This window comes from Arvicola amphibius, chromosome 9 (assembly GCF_903992535.2).
Source record: "Arvicola amphibius chromosome 9, mArvAmp1.2, whole genome shotgun sequence".
Taxonomy (NCBI): domain Eukaryota; kingdom Metazoa; phylum Chordata; class Mammalia; order Rodentia; family Cricetidae; genus Arvicola; species Arvicola amphibius.
Window position 1 is genome coordinate 17154165 of NC_052055.2, and position 21178 is coordinate 17175342.

Sequence of the window (21178 nt, forward strand, 5' to 3'; positions counted from 1 at the left end):
GAAATTAGTAAATATCCAATGATGCTGCCTGCAGTTTTTATGTAGAAGCACATTTAATGTTCATTGGAATATTAGTTATGATGAAAGCAAATTGTAAATTAGATTTTTTTGTTGCTGGTAAATCAAAGCCAATCATAGCTTAGTAATTTGTTCATAGCCAAATATTTCCAAAGCAAATTATAAAAATCCTTTTAAGTTTTTAATAGCAAGAATTATTTTAATGTGGGCCATGGGGATATATTAGTATTTTAAGGTAGGAATATCAAAAAGGCAAAAAAATGTTTGAAGCCATGTCAACAAACATGTCTGTTTACGGTTGGCTGACTTCATGCACTTTTTAAAAAATGCATCTTATAAAGTACCCACATTTTCCAAAAGTTTTATTTCACCGGGCTTGTTGCTTTCCTGAGATAGAGCGGGAGAAAGGGGACCTGATCTTTGCCCTAATAAGAAAGAGGTAACAGATTTTTCTCCTAGCGGGTTGTATCAGGGAATACTGGGGTACCTGGAGAGGAAAATGACAGCTGAGCGCATCTGTTGATGTTGAAGGCGCTGTAGCAGAACATTTAAGGCCAGATGATTTGTAAAAGTAGATTAATGGGGTCATGGATCTCAAGGCTTGGAAGTCCAAGATCTAGGCCACACTGTGTGAGGTCACATTGCCTGAGGCATAACATGACAGAAGCCACGTTCACAGTCGTGAACAAGAGTGAGAGTGACTCATTGTTCTAACAAGATCATTTCCTTCACGACCGTGTTTATCATCCACAGGGTCAGAACCCCATGACCTAACTGCCCCTTATAGGGCCTATCTCTCAATAGAGATGCAAAGGGAATTTTGGTTTCTAAGACATGCGTTTTGGGGACAAAATAATTCAAACCGCAGCAAGGTCCAACTATTTTGAGATCGATGGTCGAAGGGGAAGCCTAGCCAATCACCTTGTGTTGTAAGGCGTGTCCCCCTCGGCTAAAGGCGTGTCCCCCTTAGGCTAATATTGACTTATAAAATCTTGCGGGCCTGTGGCCCGCCTGCTCTTTGTTTTCCTGCGCTCCTCGCTGGAACCTTGGATTTGTAAGTTCCCTTTTCTTTCCTTTATTAAAACTGAATTATATATATTAAAGCTAGTCTGGTGAATCATAACTGCCGATCAACCACTCACCTTCAGTTGGTCTAGATGTTTGCTCTTCTATAAATGCTGCCCTGTGTCCCGTTCACGACCACCCCCATACCTGCAGTCAGTGTCAGCTGCTTGTCCTTCATGTCCCCTCACGTCCCCTTGGAACTCCCGTGAGCATCGATGCTGCTGATAACATTCCATTGTCTGACAGTTCACAAAACTTTGTACTTATTCTTTGTGCTGCCAATCTAAACCTGACAGAATGCCTAGCATGTTACAACCGCGCAAGTATTTCTCAATGTGTGGTAAGTCAGAAGCTTACAAAAACAAAACTATTGTAGAGATAAATTGACTGGTGATGATTCTAATTTTTTTTAAAAAAATGTGAAGTCAAAGTTGTGAATAGCTTTTATTTTCTATCTAGGATTATTAAGAAGATGGGTGAGAAAAATGCCTTTGACTTTGTTTCTAATATGATGTTAAAGGCTAACATTCTTTCACTTTATATGTAAAATTTAATGGGGGGGGGTGATAGAAATAGGAAACTCACAGCAGCCTTAAAAACGAATATTCAGTTGTTCATTTGTTCAAATGTTTTAGTGCATGAAAGAAAATGTCAGACTAAAAATCCACTGTGATCACCTCTGGGCCTTATGGTTAAGATCAGATTTAAAATCCACTGTATTGGGTACTGCGGGTATCCAGATCCGCTTCCTTTGGCAAATGTGCTACATCCCACAGCTGCCGAAAACTTTTCCTTTCCCTAGACAGTTATCCTTGGAAATGACATGTCAGCCCCTGGGCCATAGCTAACTATATGGGTATGTAAAATCTTAGCCTGAGCTGACTCCTATGTGTAATTCACACGCCAGTGCTCCTCCATGGGCTCGGACAGACCAGACTTGAGATGGCTACTTTTATACCTGGCTTCCTTATCCTCCATCCCTCCTTGCCCTGCCTTTCAGATTTTTCTCCAAGATCGATTCAGGAAGAAATCAGTCATCCAGAGATGTAGGTCTGCTTCTAAGAAACTGCCCCCAAGAGCTAGTGCAATGGAATTTCGGCTTCCGAAGTTAGATGAGTCAAGTTAGATGAGTGTGTCTGAGAATAATAGGAACGGCTGGGCATGCGGCTCAGCCACGGAGTGCTTGCTTGGTGTGTGCAAAGCCCTGGGTTAACCCCCAGCCCCGTGAGAACCATGAAAAGTACCGTGAAGGAATGGCACCAGCATTTCCTTCTCTCCCATAGCCAGACTCGGTGTAACTCCAACCTACACTTCCTTGTTGAACATGAGTGGAGTACTTCTGGAAGCTTTTACCAATGGCTGTTTTGTGCAGCAGATGGGAATTAGGAATATCAGCTGTGTAGCACATACATTCTGCCTTCAATGCAGGAATCAGCTGTCAGCACCTGAACACGTTGCCTAGGCTTAGAACGCGGAACTAACAAACATCTTTCTCACTGTGAACCCAACTGAGCTCTCAAGTAAAAACCGCGTTTCCCTGGGCTAGCTCCCAGCTGAGCCTATTGTGACTATAAATCAGGCGAATGCTAGCTTGTGTCAGCTAAGGGCAGAGCCCAGACAGACTGCTCCCTTTTCACACTCCTCCCCCTGTGGCGAGGAACAGGGTGTAAATGCATTATTTCCTGCCAGTCTTCTGAGGAATAATGCAGTTTTATGCTATTCTCCTCTTAGAAAATATGTCATGGCTCCACTCTCCTTTTGAATAAGCCCGTCTCTGAATTAGAGCTCTTCTGGGCACTGTGAGAGCTGAGGCAGGGAAGGAGCTTGCTGCAAGGGGGCCGTCCTGACCCAGGCTGCTTCTCCTTGTCGGGCACTAGAAGACCTTGAAGGCAGGAACCAAGAGGAATCCTTTCAAAAATGTTTTTTTTATGTGCTGAGAGTCCACCTTGGTTATATGAAAATGTTAAATTTTCTTTCACATTTTACCTTTGATTGAGAATTTCATACATCAATGCAATGTGTTTTGGTCAAATCTCTCCCCTTCACCCCCTCCACTTGTGCACTCTATTTTCAGCTCCTCCCCCCACTGGGCAACTTGCTGTTGCTTTTTGTGAATGGTGTGGGACCACCTACAGGGGTATGGGTAGCCTCTGCGGGTTACATCCCTGAGGAAATGTACTCTCTTCCCATCTCAGGCAGCCATTTCAGCAAAGGGTGGACTTCATAAGCCCTTCCCCCAGCCATGCTGTAACTCCAGCTCCAGGAGGTCTGGTGTCCTCCTCTTTCCCTCCAAGAGTGCCTCCACACAGGTAGCGCACACACGCATGCGCACATGCACACACACACACACACACACACACACACAAGCACAAGCATTCACATAAATAATTTTTTTTAAAAATTAAAACATTTTTACATGAAGATTTTTCTGTCCTTTCTTACATTCAGCTTTTCTCACTTATGAAATGGGGTTGTTGGGCTGTGAGGTCCTGCCTGTCACATATTCTGGTTTATGTATGTCCTTTCCCCAGGAAATGCTGCGTTTAAATTCCATTTACGATAATTCGTTTGCCACAAAACCTCATTGGGCTTTCTTGATCTTACTCTGCATCCAAGACTGGTTTCAAACTTTCCTACAATCGTCCTGCCTCAGTCTCCCGAACCGTCATCACGTGCTGCTAAAATAAGTTATTTGCCACCCTTATAGCAAAATGAGTTTTTGTTGTTTGATTAACAGATCCAAGGAAGGTGTGCATACAGGTGCGTGTGTGTATGTGTGTAACAGTCTGTGTCAGGACTTACCCTTAGAGCTCTCTCAGACCTTTCCCCCAAGACAAAGCCTCACCATATAGCCCAGACTAGCCTCAAACTCGTCATGTCCCAGACCCTGCCCTAAGTGTTGAGATTACAGCTGCGTACCGTCATGCCGGGTTCTAACTCTAATAATGCTGACTAAAGTGAAAACCCAGAAATATTATAAAATGACAACAGCAATACCATATGTATCAGTCTCGGATAATGGCCATAATGACCCTAACATATAAGCGGCTTTATATAATGCAGCGCAATAAAATCAAGTCAAATCGTGGCTATTTCTTCTCCACAACTCAGAGCAACCAGCAAGGGGGCGGGGTGAAAGAGCGAAGGAGCCTCTGTCTCCTGTAATCTTTCCGCTGTCTTTATGCCTTGGAGAACTCTTCCGTCTCTAAAGTTGCTGCAGGAGGGGACTAGAAAGCAGAGGATCCCTCACAGGAACTGTCCGTGATCCAGGGCTGGAACGGGCCCTCTGTCCTGGCCAGTACTCAGGCATGGGCTCCAACTAGATTTTGAGGAGGCTGCAAAATAAAGCCAAGCAATGTGCCAGGCAAAAAAGGGAAACCTGAAATAGAGGTGAGGTTCAACCCCCCTGGCGGCCTTTTGTGCTAAGCCTCGTTGGCATCGTAAGGGCTGAGAACAGGATGAAAGGGCCTGGCTTGCCTAGCGTTCTCCTACACACCGAGTCTGTGCCATCTCTCTGTGGCTGTCCGGACTGTCCCTCCTCACACCCGTTCACAGCCTTCTTGGTACTTTGAGGTGGAGGAGATGATGCCCACGGAGATTCCTTGTGCAGATCAGATTGCTTCTTGTGAGCTAGGAGAGGGGAAGAACGGCCTCCTGCAGAAGTTGGGGGAATTGTCAGAAACGGAGTGGAGAGATGTAGCAGGGACACTCGCTAGTCAAGGTGGCTTGGGCTGGGACAGAGGGTTCCTGTATGAAATCTCATGGTGAGAAGTTTATTTGTCCCTGAAGTAGGAGGTGGTATTGTGAAAATTTTTATGAACTTATAACATTTAGATTGAAGATTCCCTTTCATGCCAACTGCATCAGAAAGGCCGGCATTCACAACTGTGCTAAGAGTAATCCATCCCAACTGTTAATTGTATATATATATATTTATTTTTGGTTTTTCGAGATAGGGTTTCTCTGTGTAGCTTTGGAGCCTGTCCTGGAAATAGCTCTTGTAAACCAGGCTGGCCTTGAACTCACAGAGGTCTGCCTGCCTCTGCCTCCTGAGTGCTGGGATTAAAGGCATGTGCCACCACCGCCCGGCTGTCTTTTACACTCATAAAAATAGCACATATACACTTATCCAATGTCTTGGAGAGAGGAGTTTCTAAGGGACATCATTTGGTTTTTGGGGGGGTCGGGGAGGACTGTTTTAGGTTTTTGTTTGTTTTATACTCTTAAGAAATGGAATGGGAAGCAAGTATGTACCCAGTGGTGACCCACTACAGTAGACACTCAGTGAAACTTTCCCAGATCAAACCTGTCACCACAGCTGGCCACCCCACCCACATTCTCCTCCAATCTGCATCTCAAGAGCTATGTATTGCAGATAATTGCACTTCCTTTATTGCAATATAGACATCCTAGAGGGCATACTCCTTACCCAAGACTTGTAGGTCTTGAAAGACTAGAATCCACTTTTTTTTTGGTCTGGATATTAATTTAAAAGAATTGAACTTATTTATTTGTCATGTTTAGTTTAATAAACTTTCTGAAAATAAGTTCCTATTTAAGTTTGTAAGTGGCATTTCTCACACCTACAATCCTCGCACTTGGGCCACTTATTGGAGCCAACAGACACAAACCACTTTCCAAGAACAAGTCCCACAGGAACTGAACAGCAACACATCCGTGGTAGTCCAGAGCAGGTGGCAGGACTGGTCCCTCAGATGTTGAAAGGAACTTGACGAGTCTCTTCTGAAAGCCATCTAGCAACCACTTGGGTGACACACCGTTTCTTTTCCTCAGGGATTTCCTGGAAAGGATGGTTCTTCTGGTCCTCCAGGGCCACCTGGGCCAATTGTGAGTATTTCTAAAAACTTCTGCAATACATTCTGCTTTAAAGCATCTTTTTTGTTGTTTGTTTGTTTGTTTGTTTGTTTTGTAGAAATCTTCTGCTTCCGCCATGCTTTCCTGCTGCCTTTTTTTTGGGGGGGGAGGAAGGGACTGTTATTTAACAATAGTTTGTCTGTTGCTATAGACCTAGAGCAAGCACCCTTTAAAAGTGACCAAGGCGTTGATTATTCACTGAGCCAATCTTCTGTCAGATCATCTGCATTTATGCTGTTGTTACCTATAAATAAGACTCGGAATCAGTAGAACCACACCTGACCAGTTCTACAGAAACTTAAGAACTGTATTTGGTCATTGGGCTCAGGAATGAGCGACTCCTGAAACACTGGGGGGAAAGGGAAGCTGTTGGGGCATGCGTTGTTATCCCTGTTTGAAAGCTGGCTATGATCCGTCTTATATACGAATCTTCATCTGTCCCATTTCTTACTTCTATTTTAGGGCATTCCTGGAGCCCCTGGTGTCCCAGGGATCACAGGGAGCATGGGACCACAAGGAGCCTCGGGGCCGCCTGTGAGTACTTTATGGTAGCGGGTCAGGATATATGTCCTGTCGTTGTTTATATGCCCAAACATTATATAAAGGATGCTTATTCAGGATTCCATGACTGAGAGCGGTTAGAGTTTTAAGATCAGGTTGTCCATATGCTATGGGTAAGGTTAAATGGTCCTACCAGAATAGTCAGCCATGCTGGTGCTCAAACGTGTCCCTGTGGCTTGTTTTGGGTTTGCACAAGTGAACTCAGTACCAGCCGTGAAGGTTGGATGAAACAGCTAAGTGTCAATCAAGCTTGTCTCCCGGGAAGGAAAAAAAATAAAATTGGAGAAATCAAGGTTTTAATGCAAATGGGAATATATTTTTATATTCAGTCAGACCTTATATTCAGTCAGAAAGCACAGTAAAGCACATGCACACATAAGCAAACAGCACAAATGGAAGTGCAAAGAGTAGACCTGTTTCCCCTTTTTCACAAGCCCAGACAGACTCTTCACAGGCATTTAAATATGACCAGTGGAAAAGGGTCAGGAACCAAGGGATGCAGTGTCGCCCCCACGAGAACCACACTTCACTTGACTTGCAAGACGCTCACTGTAGGCTTAGCCGTCAGCATTCTGGCAGCATCTGTGCTGAACGGAGTGACCAGGAAACTCAAGCAGCTCTACTGTTGAAAACTCTGTCCCGCTGCAAACCTGCTGGGTGTGATGTGTGACGGAAAGGTGCAGAGGCGGGTAGGAATTAGAATTCTGTTGCTGCCTAACAAGTTCCCGCTACCTCAGTGTCTCAGAGCGGGACAACGCTATCATCCTGTAGTTCCACAGGATGGAAGTTTGCTGCTGATCTCACTGGGTTAAGAGCAAGGTGCTGGAATTTCCTTTCTGAAGGCTCTTGGGAAGAATCTAGTTGCTTAACTTCTCCTAGCTTCTTCTACATGTTGGCCACATGCCTTGGTTTGTGGCCACTTCCATCTCCAATTCCAGTAACATGTCATCTTTCAGTACCATTTTCCACAGTCCTGTCTCTTCCATAGGTGGGAAAGGTCCTTGCCTTTAAGGACCAGTCTGTAAAATCTCCCTAGATAATTCCTAAGTCCTTAATTAAGTTCTCGTTGTAAAGTCCCTCTGACTTCATAAAGTGACATGCTCACAAGTTCTTGGATTCGACTTGGACATGTGGGGTAGGTGGGGAACCTTTTCCAATTGTCATAGGGGAAAAGGCACAACAGAAACACTGGGGTGGATTAGAAAGGACACTGTGGTGCACACGACACATACCTAGACGCACTTGGGACACACCCAGAAACCCTAACTACATCACGGTTTGCTCATCCTCAGAAACGATCTTTAGTCACTTTACAGAGTTGTGTTTGTACCCCAGCTGTCTTCCCATTGTCTGAAACACTCCTGACTTCTGCCTTCAAATCAAACGAGTATTGGGTCACAGAAGAAGTTGAATGAGCTCGTCTTCAGACATTTTCTTGAATCAAAAAGGCATTGCCACTTTTGATCCTGTGTTTGGAAACACACACACACACACACACACACACACACACGCTATTACAAGTAAGCACATAGACTGCTTCTCTGTTTCTCTTTATTCTCTCTCTTTCCTTCCTTGCCCCTCTCTCATCTTTCCTTCCATGTCAATCTCTGCTCATCTACTCATCCATTCCACACCAGAAAGCCTTCCTCAAGATATGGTTTAGAGTACCAGAAATTCCGAATTTATCATCGGGACTTAGGGAGCCTAAGTCCTTCCATCAAAGCAGTTTCAGAGATAGCGCATGCTCCATGCAGCAGAACCATGGCAGCACTTAGGGCATCAAAGAGGTTGCAGCATCCCAAATGCAGTAGGACACCAGGAAGAAGTTGCTTTACCATAGTTACATACACTAAGCAGGAGGAGAAGGGGGCCTTTCTTTCTTATTGATGTCTCCCAGAATTAAGGTTTCTTGCCTAAACTATGAGAATACAAACCATGGTTGGTCCTGAGCCAAGGGGTTGGGATAAAAAGGGACAGAAGGAGGATCAGGCACCAAGGTCTTGGGAGAATTTAAACAGGGTAGGAAGGGACAGAGCAAGGCCAGAATGTATTGATACAGACAATGCTTCTTCACTTACTGGCCTGGCCTAGCGTGCATCTGAGACATACTAAATATCAATGCATTCTCCACAAATAAATCACTTCTTATTAGTTTTACCACCCATCAACAAAGGATGGCGTTTGGTGGCAGCAAGAGAGGCCTCATACCACGGCCTCTTACCAGAAGCCGGAACTGGTCTGTAGTGGCTTGGTAGGGATGCCACAGTCCGCTCATGTATTTCCCCATCCAAAGCAAGTTGTTCTCTGCACTAGAATCCAAGTTCTTCCCTGTGTCCAGGCCGCCAGCTCCCACACGCCTGCCGGCTGCCAGGCTGGTATGATTATTAAAGCAGGCTCCATGTTGTGCTGTTAAGGCCTTGATTGATTTCCCATAGATATCTGTCTAGGAAAATGAGGGAAAGGAACCAACAAGGACAGACTGTGCTGCAGAAAATGGCAGGGTGTTTCCTACGGTTGCTGCCAGCGATGCTTGCTCTCCTGCTCTCTAGCTTCTTCCACCAGCTCCTCCAGGCAAATGAACACGGCCACTGCCAGGCTTCTAATTTCTCCCTGGACATTGGCTTCAATGTAGTGCCTCCCTGCCATGGGTCACGCGCATAATGAGGCTGGCGAAGGCCCTTCTTACTGCCGAGGCCACGTGTTTCGGGTCGGTAAGCCCATCATTTAAAGAGCCCTGTATAAAATGTCCAAATACCCGGTGTCTAGTGGGGGCTTTGGCACAGATCTACCTGTCAATAGGAGCCACAAACTGAACCAAATTTTCTAGCCTACTACATCTTCGGTAAATCCTCCGGTCCCAGGCAGTCAGTCACATCTTCTGGTTCCTGCTGTCTGTCTCGTAACTATAAGATAGCTTCTGGAAGTCAGGGATTTTATTGTTGTGATTGTATATCTCTTTGTCATCTGAGACATAGAATGCTTTCTACATATTTGTGACGAGTAGGAGAAGAAGAAAGAGAAGGGAGGAGAAAAGGATGGGGGACAGGGGTAGGGAAGGAGAGGAAAAGAGAGCACCAGGCATTTGTGTTCTTTTAGGCTGCTTTCAGAAAGGCTAAGTTACTATTACTGGTTCGAGGTCAGGTCACTGAAGATCTCTGAGGCCTGCTGAGGTTGGATTTTGTATAACAGGCTTCTTCAGCATGTGGGACTTGGACCATGAGATGGGGCTCTCCCTTTTAGCCCCAACCTTCTATGAATGTATGAATGTAGCTACTGTATTTCTTTACATTTCAAGTGTTCCTAAAGTTGAAGGGAAAATACGCCGCCTTTTCCTGCCTCCATCTACAGGGACTATGTGTTTCCCTTCAAAGCATACTTTGGTGGAGTTATGGGCCTTCATGTGCTCAGGAATTTTTATTTTGTTTTTTGTTTTTACTTTGCAAAAATCAAAGGAAATATGTCAGAGAAGTTGGAATCAAAAATAATTACTTGCTGTGCTAATATTTCACTAAAAAGATCTTTCATTGAGACTGCATAGCTGTGTCTTTTAACTACTTAATAACAGGCATCATGAGCCTGAGTTTGGGAAATTTCAGGCCTAATTAAACACATCCATCTCTTTATACCAGAAACTGCCAGTAGCTAATGCTGTTTGTTTTCCTCAACAACCAAGTTTGCTCTAATTTCTTTCTTTAAATATGAAATATTTTCAAACATGCTAAGATAATAAATGACAGCAAAGGAAATGTGGAAAGGCATGCTGGCATTGAAATTGAAGAGTTGAAGACAAAATACTTTTTTTTAAACACAAGATCTCACTGTGTAGTCAGGTTAGGCTTGAACTCAGGGCAATGCTGCTGCCTCAGTACTATGGTTGCAAATACGTGAGCCACCCTGCACTGCTCAAAATCAATTTTTTAAATAGCTCAAGTTAGGACTTCACTCTGAATTCCTAGTGTTAAGTGTGTGTGTGTGTGGGGGGGTGGGTAGTGGCGTGCCTGCTTGTTTTTGTTTGTAATGGGAAAAATGTTTTTTTTTTTAATTGGACTAGAAGATTCTGGCACATGGCTGTTGTGAACAGCATCCTCTTCCAGCCAAGTAGCAGAGAGGACCAGGTCCAGAAGTCTACAAATTGGCCTCGGGTTCCAGCTCTTCTACGTCCCTTATTGTGTGATCTTGGGCAAATGATCTGAACTCTCTGTGCATGGTTTTCTTAATTTGTAACTGGGAGCGTCCCTTGCAGTTGTTACAAGGACTGCATGAATTAATCTCACAGGAGTATTAAAGATAAAAAGAACTACCTTACAAAGCTATTGGGAGGGCTAACTGAGTGAAATACCTAAGAAGGACCCAGAACAGTGGCTAGCAAAAGCAACCCAAATATACCTTATTAACATTTATAATTTTGAAATATCTTAAAGTGTTAGTTTTCTTTTATTGCTGGGTTTTGGCTTATATTTAATGCCCCCAGAATTGTTTCTTCTTTTACCTGATGGTGTCATAAATACGTCTTGTCTCCATTAGGACCTGTAAGTAGGCATTGCCTTCTCTGGGGTTTTGTTCTTGTGAAAGCAGGGGTGACGAGTGCCAAGGGAAGAAGGCATAGCTTGTGAATTTATTTACAAAATGAATTTAGGCCTTATTGGGTAAGGGGTTGGGGCGGAAGATGGGAGGGAAGAGGAGAGAAAGAGAGAGAGAGAGAGAGAGAGAGAGAGAGAGAGAGAGAGAGAGAGAGAGAGAGAGATGCATAAATATTAATTTTAAAAACAAGTTTTCTTGTGAAAGTTGGGTATTTTTCAACAGAACTAGCACTTTCTCCAAGCCCTTGAGCAATACACTGTAGTGTATTCTCACTATTTTTCTTCAGTGTCTTTTCTATCCAGGCTGTTGAAGCAAAGTGCAGGTTGCTTAGTAATGCAGACTTGAAATGAAACCCAACCACTCATTCATTCAGTTAATGCGAATGTGTGAGCCCCTGCCACGTCCCAGACAGTCTCTGGAGATAGGCATATGGAAATCACTTAGCTAGACACGACCCAGCCTTGTGGAGCTCAGGAGCTACTTTCTTTCTAGAAGCTGGAATCCTTTTATAAGGAATTTACAAAGGAATCCTTTGTCCACCTGTCTCCAGACCATCAGGGTGTCGTGAGCCTTCCACTCGAGAGATTCTCTTCCTTGAACAGCCCTGCTTTGTGAGGAAACACAAGGCTTTAAATGGATTGATGAGCCAAAAACTTACATTTTCCCCCTAATATTTGTTCTTCTTAAAACTTTTTATTTATTTTACTTTTATTAGTCTTTTGAGAATTTTCTATGTTTGATTATATTCACCTTCTCCTCCAACTCTTCCCAGATCCACTCTCGCTTTTCTACCCACACAACTCTGTGTCTTTTAAAAAACCATATACCCATCAGTTTGTGTTGTCTGTTTATTGTTAGATGTGAGGTTTCCTGATTGAGTGCACCCAGCTTATCAGAGGCTCCCCTTTTAAAGAAAATTGACACTTTCTCTCTCAAAAGCTATTGATTGTCAATGGTTCTCTTTGGCTGGGGATGTGACTTGGTGCCCACCTACCCTTCCTCTTCTTATCTAAAAAGATGTCTTAAGGTTTTATGCTTAATTGTGTGTATATATGTGTGGGTTTGCACACATGAGTGTAGAGCTTGCAGGCTAGAAGAGGACACCAGATTCCCTGGAGTTGGAGTTACAGGTGGTTCACCCTGTGAGACCCCAACTAGGGTCCTATAGAAGAGCAGTGTGCTCTCGTAACCCCAGAGCCATCTCTCCAGCTCCCAAGTTTTTCAAACACAACCAGCATTGAAAGACTTTACAAGTGAGCATCTATATAGCAATACCAAGATTCTGGAATGTTCCACATGGGACACACATGTGTTTTAAAGGAAAATTCTCTTGTGCTTAGCTGATTCTGGATCCAGTTTGCAATCTTGGAACGTTATCTAGTGGCAGAGTAAAGAATATATTTCCTCTTATAGTCGAAAAATGTAGTCAATATTTTATCATTGTTGCCTTAGCAAGATAAAAGAAAATGCAAGGTCAGTCCCAGATTTCAGTTTAATATTGGATGTAGGCAATGACAGCTTTATGCAAGGATTTGCATAATCAAGCTCAGTTATTTGAGAAAATGAAGTCTATGGTAGTTTTTAGAAACCTCTAATCATGAAATCCATGTGTTAACTCATTAAACATATACAGTGATAAAGATTTAGTGTTGGAGAGTTGATTCTCTAATCACTATATTGAAATATCCTTGCTGATGACACTTAATCTATAAGATCTACAGTTAGTATTTTTCTCCCATATCAAGTTTTCATATCTATAATAGACCACACCTGTGAGAAGGAGAAGGTGGAATTTTCAGGAGCAAGACATAAGGAGCTTGGAACCAAACTATGAAAGTTTATTTGTTTTTTTATATTTAAGGACTTGGACTTTGTCATGTTTTTAAGCATCACTGAGTGAGTTAGAAAGGAAGGAGAGCTGCCATAAGTCAAGTCCCTGGGCTTCCTGAGTCATGTGCTGGTGGCTTTGGGGAAGCAAGACACGAGTAACTGTGTGCTTGGTAGAGTGGAAGGGAGGCCTAAATTCTGCAAATGCCCTGAGATGAGATGCTAAACACAGGAGGAATAACTATGAGAAGAAATATAGGGGTGTGTGTGTGTGTGTGTGTGTGATTTTGTGTGTGTGTAATAGAATAGGAAGGGCACAGATGGAAAAGAGACAAGAGAATTAGTGGGCTGCTGCCACGTGCTCAAGAGAGGTCACTACTGGTCCCTTCCCCTGCCCACCTCAACTATGACTGTGTGTGTGTAGCTTGAAATCAACTGGGGAAGACGTCTTTCTGCTGCCCACCTGTGCACACACTACAACTCATGGCATTCCCGGGGCCCTATGAAAGGAACCAAGAATTTTGAGCGTGGGCGACTTATCACAGCAGAGTTCGGATTCCACACTGTGTTTGCTTTGAGACCCAGTGAGATTGAAGTAGCAAGTGGAACCCTTCTGACAATGTGGCATATTCCACTCGTGGATTCTGTCCACACTCCCAGGAGGAATGACGGAAATGTTGCTGTCGTATCCATATTGCCTGTGAGTAGACACAGAAATATGACAGCCTTCTGAAGACACCTGCTTCCCATTATAGCATAACTTTATTGCAGAAACACTGAAAACATTGTGGGTTTTTTTTCAGTAAATATGTTACAGTAATAGTAAAGTTTCTTACTGTCAAAAGTAGTAAAGCTGAGGACGCAGGCACACTTGAGCTCTGATGTTCCAGAGCCTCATGCCGTCACTGGAGAGGAAGCAGGTTGAGGCCGTGGACTTTCATGGATCTCATCAGTTCCTCTGACTGCTAGGTTGAGAGGAATTCTTTGCCTTCCTTATAGATATGCTTTTCTTCAGAAGGGGCTTGCGGAATCATGATGCACTTTATAGAGGTCCACACACTGCGTGGTGCTGGGAGGGTATCATTGGGGAAGACATAGTTGTGCCATTCCACTTCCGTGGCTCCAAGCTGCCGCATCTCTCCGGGAAAGATCCAGACACTTAGTGTGCACAAATAAGCCGTTCTGCTTGGTGGGGCCACAGGTTGTTCCCCACCATTTTCACGGAAGTTTGGGAAAAATGCCTTTGTCCACTACAGAAAGGCCCGTTCTCATGACTCAGTTCAGCGCAGCAACCTGGGTAACTTGAAATTTTTCCTCTTCACTTTTACAGGGTGTCCCTGGACCAAAGGGAGAGCGAGGTGAACGAGTAAGTCTTCTGAGGGTGCTGCTGGTTATAGGTGGCTGCACGCAGCTCTTGCCTCCGCCTATTGAGTGACGGTCGCTGCCAACTGCAGGATTCATTGCTGTCCCAACGGTCTTTCATTTAGAAGCACATTTCCCAGGGAAAACATCGGGCTGGGTCGGGGGCCAGGAGAGGATTTCCAGCCCTGTACCTGCTGCACTTGGGCTCCACTCCTTATGGATAAACACAGGAAGAATCGCACTCAACCTAACCTACAAAGTGGACCTGAGATGGAAATACATAGACTCACAGAACAGATCCTGTAATTCAAATCACCTTAATTTCAGTGCTCACTCCCTGTAGAAATTCAGCGCTCTTGACTGGTAGGAGCAGCACCTGTCTCAGGTTCAACAGGTTTTTTTTCCCCCTGCAAAAACCTAGGCAGTGAATTTAATACTATATATTAATTCAGCATATATTAATTAATTATTATAATTAATTTAATTATAATAGCTATAACATGGCTTAATAATTTTTCTATCTATGAGTTGTTATTAGCATTAAGTGAACCATCACTTGAGAAGGCATTAGCTATGTATGAGTATATTTAAATATCGTTAATATTTGTTTTTACAATCCTGGACCCAAAATATTTATTTGAGCTTGTAAGTCTAATAAGCAAAGACTTTTGAGAAACCTTGAATCAGGAATACAATTTGCCTCTTCTGCATTAACAACAGAAGTTAGCCCTCCCTGCCACTAAGAGCCTAGAGTCTTGGGAGCCATGGGTCAGGTCAGCTATGGCCCCAGCTGTATGGCTGCACATATGGCTGTGTTTGAGGAATGTACTTTCTTCCCATCTAGGGAGACCTGCAATCTCAGGCCATGGTGAGGGCAGTGGCACGCCAAGTGTGTGAGCAGCTCATCCAGAGTAAGTACACACACTGGTCACTGTGTCTTGTTCCTGCCCAAATGAAGCCCCCATTCCCAGGACTAGAGAAACCCAGGAAGACCCCTCGGAAGCTTTGCTGAATACACATAGCTTTACAAGCCCCCTCGCTGAACCACCTACCAGCCCAATAGATTGCTCCAGAGCTTTCCAATCATGGCGCAGGAGCCAGACTCCCATGCCCTTCATCCAAGAGCCCTTGGTTTGCAAAAGAACATTTAACTTGACTGCTCCAATTCGATCTCCCATTCCTCCTTCTCCCATCAAGTGGATAAATCCTTTCTTAAGTGTTAAGCACTTGAAGACTACTAGACTGTATCAGAATCAAGATGACCACAGTGCTGGTTTCTACTGGTTCACATATTTTAATCACTTTCCCTTTCTTATCCGGTGTATATCCATTACCTTTGGTCAGCCCAAGGCCCCTCCTTTGATTCCTTAGGCTGTATGCCAAGCCAAAGTATACACGTATACGTAGGGTTGATGGGACATCGGATATGACAGCTGGGCACCATTCCTAAAATCATAGCCGAGAGTACTCGTTACAACATTTATTCCACCCATTTATTTCCAGACCTGAACGTTTCAGCAGCATTTATTTCAACAACAGATTCCTGTACTCACCCGTTTTATACACATGCCTGCTTATTTTATATATTTTGTCTCAAACATCTAACCACAAGGTTACTAGGGTGGGTCCTCCTGTTTGCCATGAATGTATTTCGTTCCAGAATATCTGAGGCCAAGTAAAAACAAAAATTCCTCTCAGAGCCACCCAGCTCTCGCCAAGCTCTCCTGCCCAGCACTCCCCACGCTGATAGCAACCTCCTCCTCCAAGGATGACACTTTCAGGGCAGTTACCTTATCTGTCTCACGGTTGTATTTACTTTAACCTAGAGGAGTTTGGGAGTCGGGCCAGTGTAACCCAGTAAGTGCCGAGGTCCGTTGGCAAGACCCCAAATTCCACCTGTTCCTTTGGGATCAACCCAGGTCCTGCCCTGGGGAGGTGTGGATGGAGAGATGGGGGGTTTTCATTCAGGCAAAATGATCAGTAGCAGAAGGAGGGCAAACCACTATCATCAAGCCCAGTTGTTTTCTCTGTATGCTGTATTCAATCCAAATTCAATTCGATTCAATTCTGTAGTGCCCACAGCCGGTGTGTGTGGAAGAGAAAATTTACCAATGAAACTAAACAGTTCCAATTAGTGACAAAATGAGGTCTTTAAAAACAATACATGCTACAAGAAAAACTGGACTTTAGTCTCTGTTAGAGTAGGATGCACCCAGAGCTCATATAAGCTCTGCGTTATTTCATAGGTTTCTTACTCTCAAACGGACACTGTAAATGAGTGGAAGATCGAGTTTGTATGAAAATGCACTGTGGCCTCCTACACACAATGGGAAGACTAAGTCACCGTATCTGATGCCTTATTTTTGCTTGAGGATGAAAACCTTGGCTTTGTGACGTTTTAAAATCTGCTCTCAAAGCTGAGTTTTCTCCCTTAGAAATTCTCAAGACTCAATGAGTGGCTTCTAGGAGTGGAGTCAGAAAGGAGCCAAGAGCCAGACGAAAACTGTGGCATGGTGGTGGTGGAGGGGGTGGTGTGGGGGTGGATCTGCCACAGCAGCTGTGATAGGAGGAAATGGCAACATCTGCCACCCCTTGGCTGCTCCCTGAACCCAGCTCTGCTTTCCTCTGTGCTGCTTAAACTCTCACCCAGAACCCCGTTTATGGGCTGGCATATGCTTCCGCACAAGCTTGATCATCTGGGTTTTAGTTCTTAGTAGATCGCAAGAATGATGTCAAAAAGAGTTAGGTGGGAAATGGAGAGACGGCAGAGTGACAGCAGCTGCAGACGTGATAAATGCCAGCTCCTGTCAATATGGGAAGTGGGAAAGACGGATGCTTCACCTGCTCAAACAGCAGCAGACATGCCTGCTGGTTGAATCAGGAGAGCCTCCTGGATCACAGGCATGGTTAATGTTAAGGAAAGAATGCATTGGCTGTATTTATATGTACCTCCCAAGATATGATTGCTGCTTTTATTTAGATTTAAGTATGAAAAGGGAAGTAAATACGTCTGAGGATGTAGCTCAGTTGGAAGAGTGCTGGCCTTACATGTGTGAGGTCCTAGGTTTGATCCCCAGCACTTTGTGAACGAGGCTTAGTGATGCATGCCTGTAATCCTACCACTGTGGTTGTGGAGACAGGAAGATGAGAAGTTCAAGGCCACCCTCAGCGACAAGCTAGTAAAGGCCAGCATGAGATACATGAGATCTCCTTGCCTCCCAAAAACAAGGAAACCAAAAAAAAAAAAAGCCACAAAAAGAGTGGGTGACCCTATACACTGGAGTAATAAATAAACCGCTCATTTCTTAAAAGGAGATGAATTATAGTGACCTATATGGAGAAATCTCACTTTCGAAGATGCTGGAAAATGAAGTATTTCTAGTAGTAGGACGTTATGGGTAATTGTTAAAATGCATTCTTCCTACTGTCACTGAGTTAAGGGGTTTCCAGAGCATCAGGGTTTTGTTATCTCTTCTAACTATCTATCTGTCTGTCTGTCTGTCTGTCTGAACCCAGGACAGGGGCAGTTTGCAGCTAGGGCACAGCAAAGATTCTTGAAAAAACGGTCTTGGCAACCAGAGTTGAGTGCAGACATAGGTCTTGTCCGGGAATTTGAGAGCAAGAGGGTGGAGCAAGCTTTGTGAGTTGGAACAAAGACAAGTAAGTAATGTAGAGGGAAATTGCTGGGGAGAAAGGAAGCCTGGTGAGGGATCAGGGGTCAGATAAGTGTTGGGGTGATGAAGAAATTTATGACTCCTGTTCAGTGATGTTCATGGCGATGCTGACGCGAAGTGTGGAATTCCAAACACATGACATGCGACTTGAGTGAAGCCAAGCCATTAATAACATCCAGGATAAAATGCAAAAAAATTCTAAGTTACAAATCAAGAAGGGTGTGCCTTTTCCTCAGCGGACATCGGACAGAACTGTTTGGAGGTTTCAAGAGTGACACCCCAGCTTCCCCTTTCAATGTGTGACAGTTCATTTATCTGTCGTTGCTCAGGTCACATGGCCAGGTACACGGCCATTCTCAACCAGATTCCCAGTCATTCCTCATCCATCCGGACCATCCAGGGCCCTCCCGGGGAGCCTGGGAGACCAGGTTCACCTGGAACCCCTGGAGACCAAGGACCTCCAGGTGCCCCAGGCTTCCCGGGTAATGCAGGTGTGCCGGGGACCCCAGGAGAACGAGGTAAGCTGGGCCACTTCTCTCACAGGCTATCCCCAGAGGAGGGGACGGTGGACCAGAGTGTGACCGTGGTGCTTATACAGTGACAGGGACTGAAACAACAGAACCAGATTAATTCTCCCTGTATTACTAAATTTATTATATGTCCCGAGATTGAGGAAATGAAGGAACATACCTGTTAACCAGAGTTCACCTGCTTGAGTGACAGAGGAGGACCAGAAGCCCCAACTCACCGCCAAGAGGCTTTGTTTAGTTATTTGAGAATTGTGTATATGAGTACACTGTTTGTGTCTTTTTCACACCTCCCTCCTCTCCCTTGTCCCCCCATTAGAGCCTCTCAAATTCACGACCTCTTCTACAATAAATAAAGACACACAGATATATACAGCTTACCGAGCCCAGTTAGGCTTGCCCATGTGGATATATGTTTAGGGCTGGCAGCCTAGGATTGGGGCACCTACCACAGCGCTCATTAGTGAAAAAAACTGGTTTTCCCTACCTTGGCAGTCGCTTAACTTCCTGCTTTCATTTAGGAGTAGGGTCTTGTCAACTTTTCCCTCATTCAGATTGGTATGTCGGCTGGTGTGGTCTTGTGCAAGCGACCGTATTGTTGAGAGCTCATGGGTGCAGCATCCCTGGCACGTCCAGAGGAGACAGTCTTGCAACAGTTGTCTCAATCCTCAGGCATTTCTGTGGTCTTCCCTGAGCTTTACCTGTAGGGGCTTTGGTATCACAGAAAAGGATTTTTCTACCTCTAGAAAAATCCTCCTTCCATCTTGTTCTTTTTTAATTAATTAATTTTTAAAAAATGATATTTTCTCATTTTACATACCTACCTCAGTTCCCACTCCCTCCCCACCTCCTGCTCCCTTGCATCTTACTCTTAGTACAAGGTTCAGGTTAATGCTGCCCTGTGCATGAACCTCGCCCTGATCACCCCAGACTAGAAATATTGCCACCCCTGGAGAGGTGGTACACTTACTGCCTCTTATTCCCAGTTGTGTGTGCCTCTGACGTTAGTTGACAGCTAAATTCTTGAGAGTGAGAGTCACCATGTTGTGACAATGTGCACAATGCTTTTAGCTCTGCTTCCTACAAGGCTGTCACATTGATTAGTATCTGGTTCTGATTGTCAAGCAGTACTCAGAATCAGAAAGAAGGGCTAAGGCCTTCCAATGCCCTAAAGGTCTGGACACCCGGAGGGAATCTCTTTCTGGCAGCAGAGCACCCTTCAGTGGTGTTGAGGATGGAGAACCAGTGACTCACAGAGTGTAGAGCCAGTGCCTGATCCACTCCCAGCAAGAGACAAGTTGCTTTGCTCTTTATGGAAACCCTTTCTCTGCTCTTGCCAAACTGAGTCTTTCCTATACAGCAAGATAACTGAGTGATTCAAAGAAGGAAAAATTACCCAGGAGTTTTCAAATGGTGGCTAGACAACTGTTGGGTATATGAATTTCCACAGCTCCATTCATGTGCGTGCGCTGTGTGTGTGTGTGTGTGTGTGTGTGTGTGTGTGTGTGTAATTGAATTGAAACCGAAGTCCTCATCCATCTGTTCTCTGACCCTCCCGTTTTATATAAAAGAAAGCATATGAGGGCACTGAAGCCAAACTGGGCTCAGTCAGTCAGCGTCAGGACTGGTAATAAGAAACAGAGGAGGTATTTTTTTTTCACTGTTGCATCAATTATGACCATCATGATGCTGAGTAAGACCATCTTATGACAACACTACTTCATAGTGAGGAAAAATAAGTATTGTTAGTCAGAAATATAATAAACTATGAAAGCAGGATAAAAAAACATGGCTGATGAACAGTCTCTGGAATAGTACTCAAATGAAATTCACTCTCTGGCAGAGGCTGAAGACTCACAGCTTTCTTAATCTGGCTAGTTTTTCATCAGAAGTCCCCCATTTGGTTTCTCTGTCAAAGTATTTCAAGCTTCTAAAAACATGCTGTACAGTAAAATATATAGAAATATGTAACTGGATGTTTCTGTCTTGCCTGCCAGTTCCTGAATAACCACTCTGAGGTTTAGTATTAATTACAAACTGTTCGGTCTTTTAGCTCAGACTTACTGTTAACTAACTCTTGCAACTTAAATTAATCCATTCCTATTATTCTGTATTTTACCACAGGCGTGTAGCTTTTTACCTCATGCCTTGCTTCCCTGGTGACTGTTGGCATCTCTCAGACTCCACCTTCTTTTTCCCTTTATCTTTGCTTAGATTTCCTGCCTGGTTCTTTTCTGCCTGGCTATTGGCCAAATTTGCTTCTTTATTAACCAATGATAATAAGACCTAGTACAGCATACAGAAGGGCACATCAGAGAGATATGTGAGTGAACAAGGTATGGCGGGGCACACTTTTAATCCCAGCACTTAGAGGCAGAGGCAGGTAAATCTCTGAGCTCCAGGCCAGCCTGATCTGCAGAGAGAGTCCAGAACAGCCAGGGTGGGAGAGGGCTGACGTGGAATGCTGGTATAGTAGCCATGCAAGTACGTGAAGCTGGAGTAAGTGGAAAAGCAGTCTTACTCTGTTTTCTGCTTTCATTAAAAGCCCCTCCCCCCGGGGGGAGTGGTTTAGTCTCTTTTCTGATGGTGTGATAAAATATTCTTTCACTGAGTAATTTAGCAGAGAAAGACTCCTTATTTTAGCTCACACTGCAGGGAAATTGGAAGTTAAAATAGCTAGTCACTCCA

At 44.2% G+C, this 21178-nt stretch overlaps 1 protein-coding gene across 3 annotated transcripts in view; it reads left to right on the forward strand.

The window, feature by feature from the left end:
• Col14a1 (collagen type XIV alpha 1 chain) overlaps positions 1-21178 on the forward strand; it is a 186503-nt gene that overhangs the window by 148161 nt on the left and 17164 nt on the right. For all 3 annotated transcript variants that reach the window (XM_038343529.1, XM_038343530.1, XM_038343531.1), the window contains exons 41-45: positions 5878-5931; positions 6421-6492; positions 14258-14293; positions 15134-15200; positions 18293-18481. In XM_038343529.1, coding sequence (XP_038199457.1) covers positions 5878-5931; positions 6421-6492; positions 14258-14293; positions 15134-15200; positions 18293-18481 — 418 coding nt within the window. The remainder of the gene's footprint in view (positions 1-5877; positions 5932-6420; positions 6493-14257; positions 14294-15133; positions 15201-18292; positions 18482-21178) is intronic.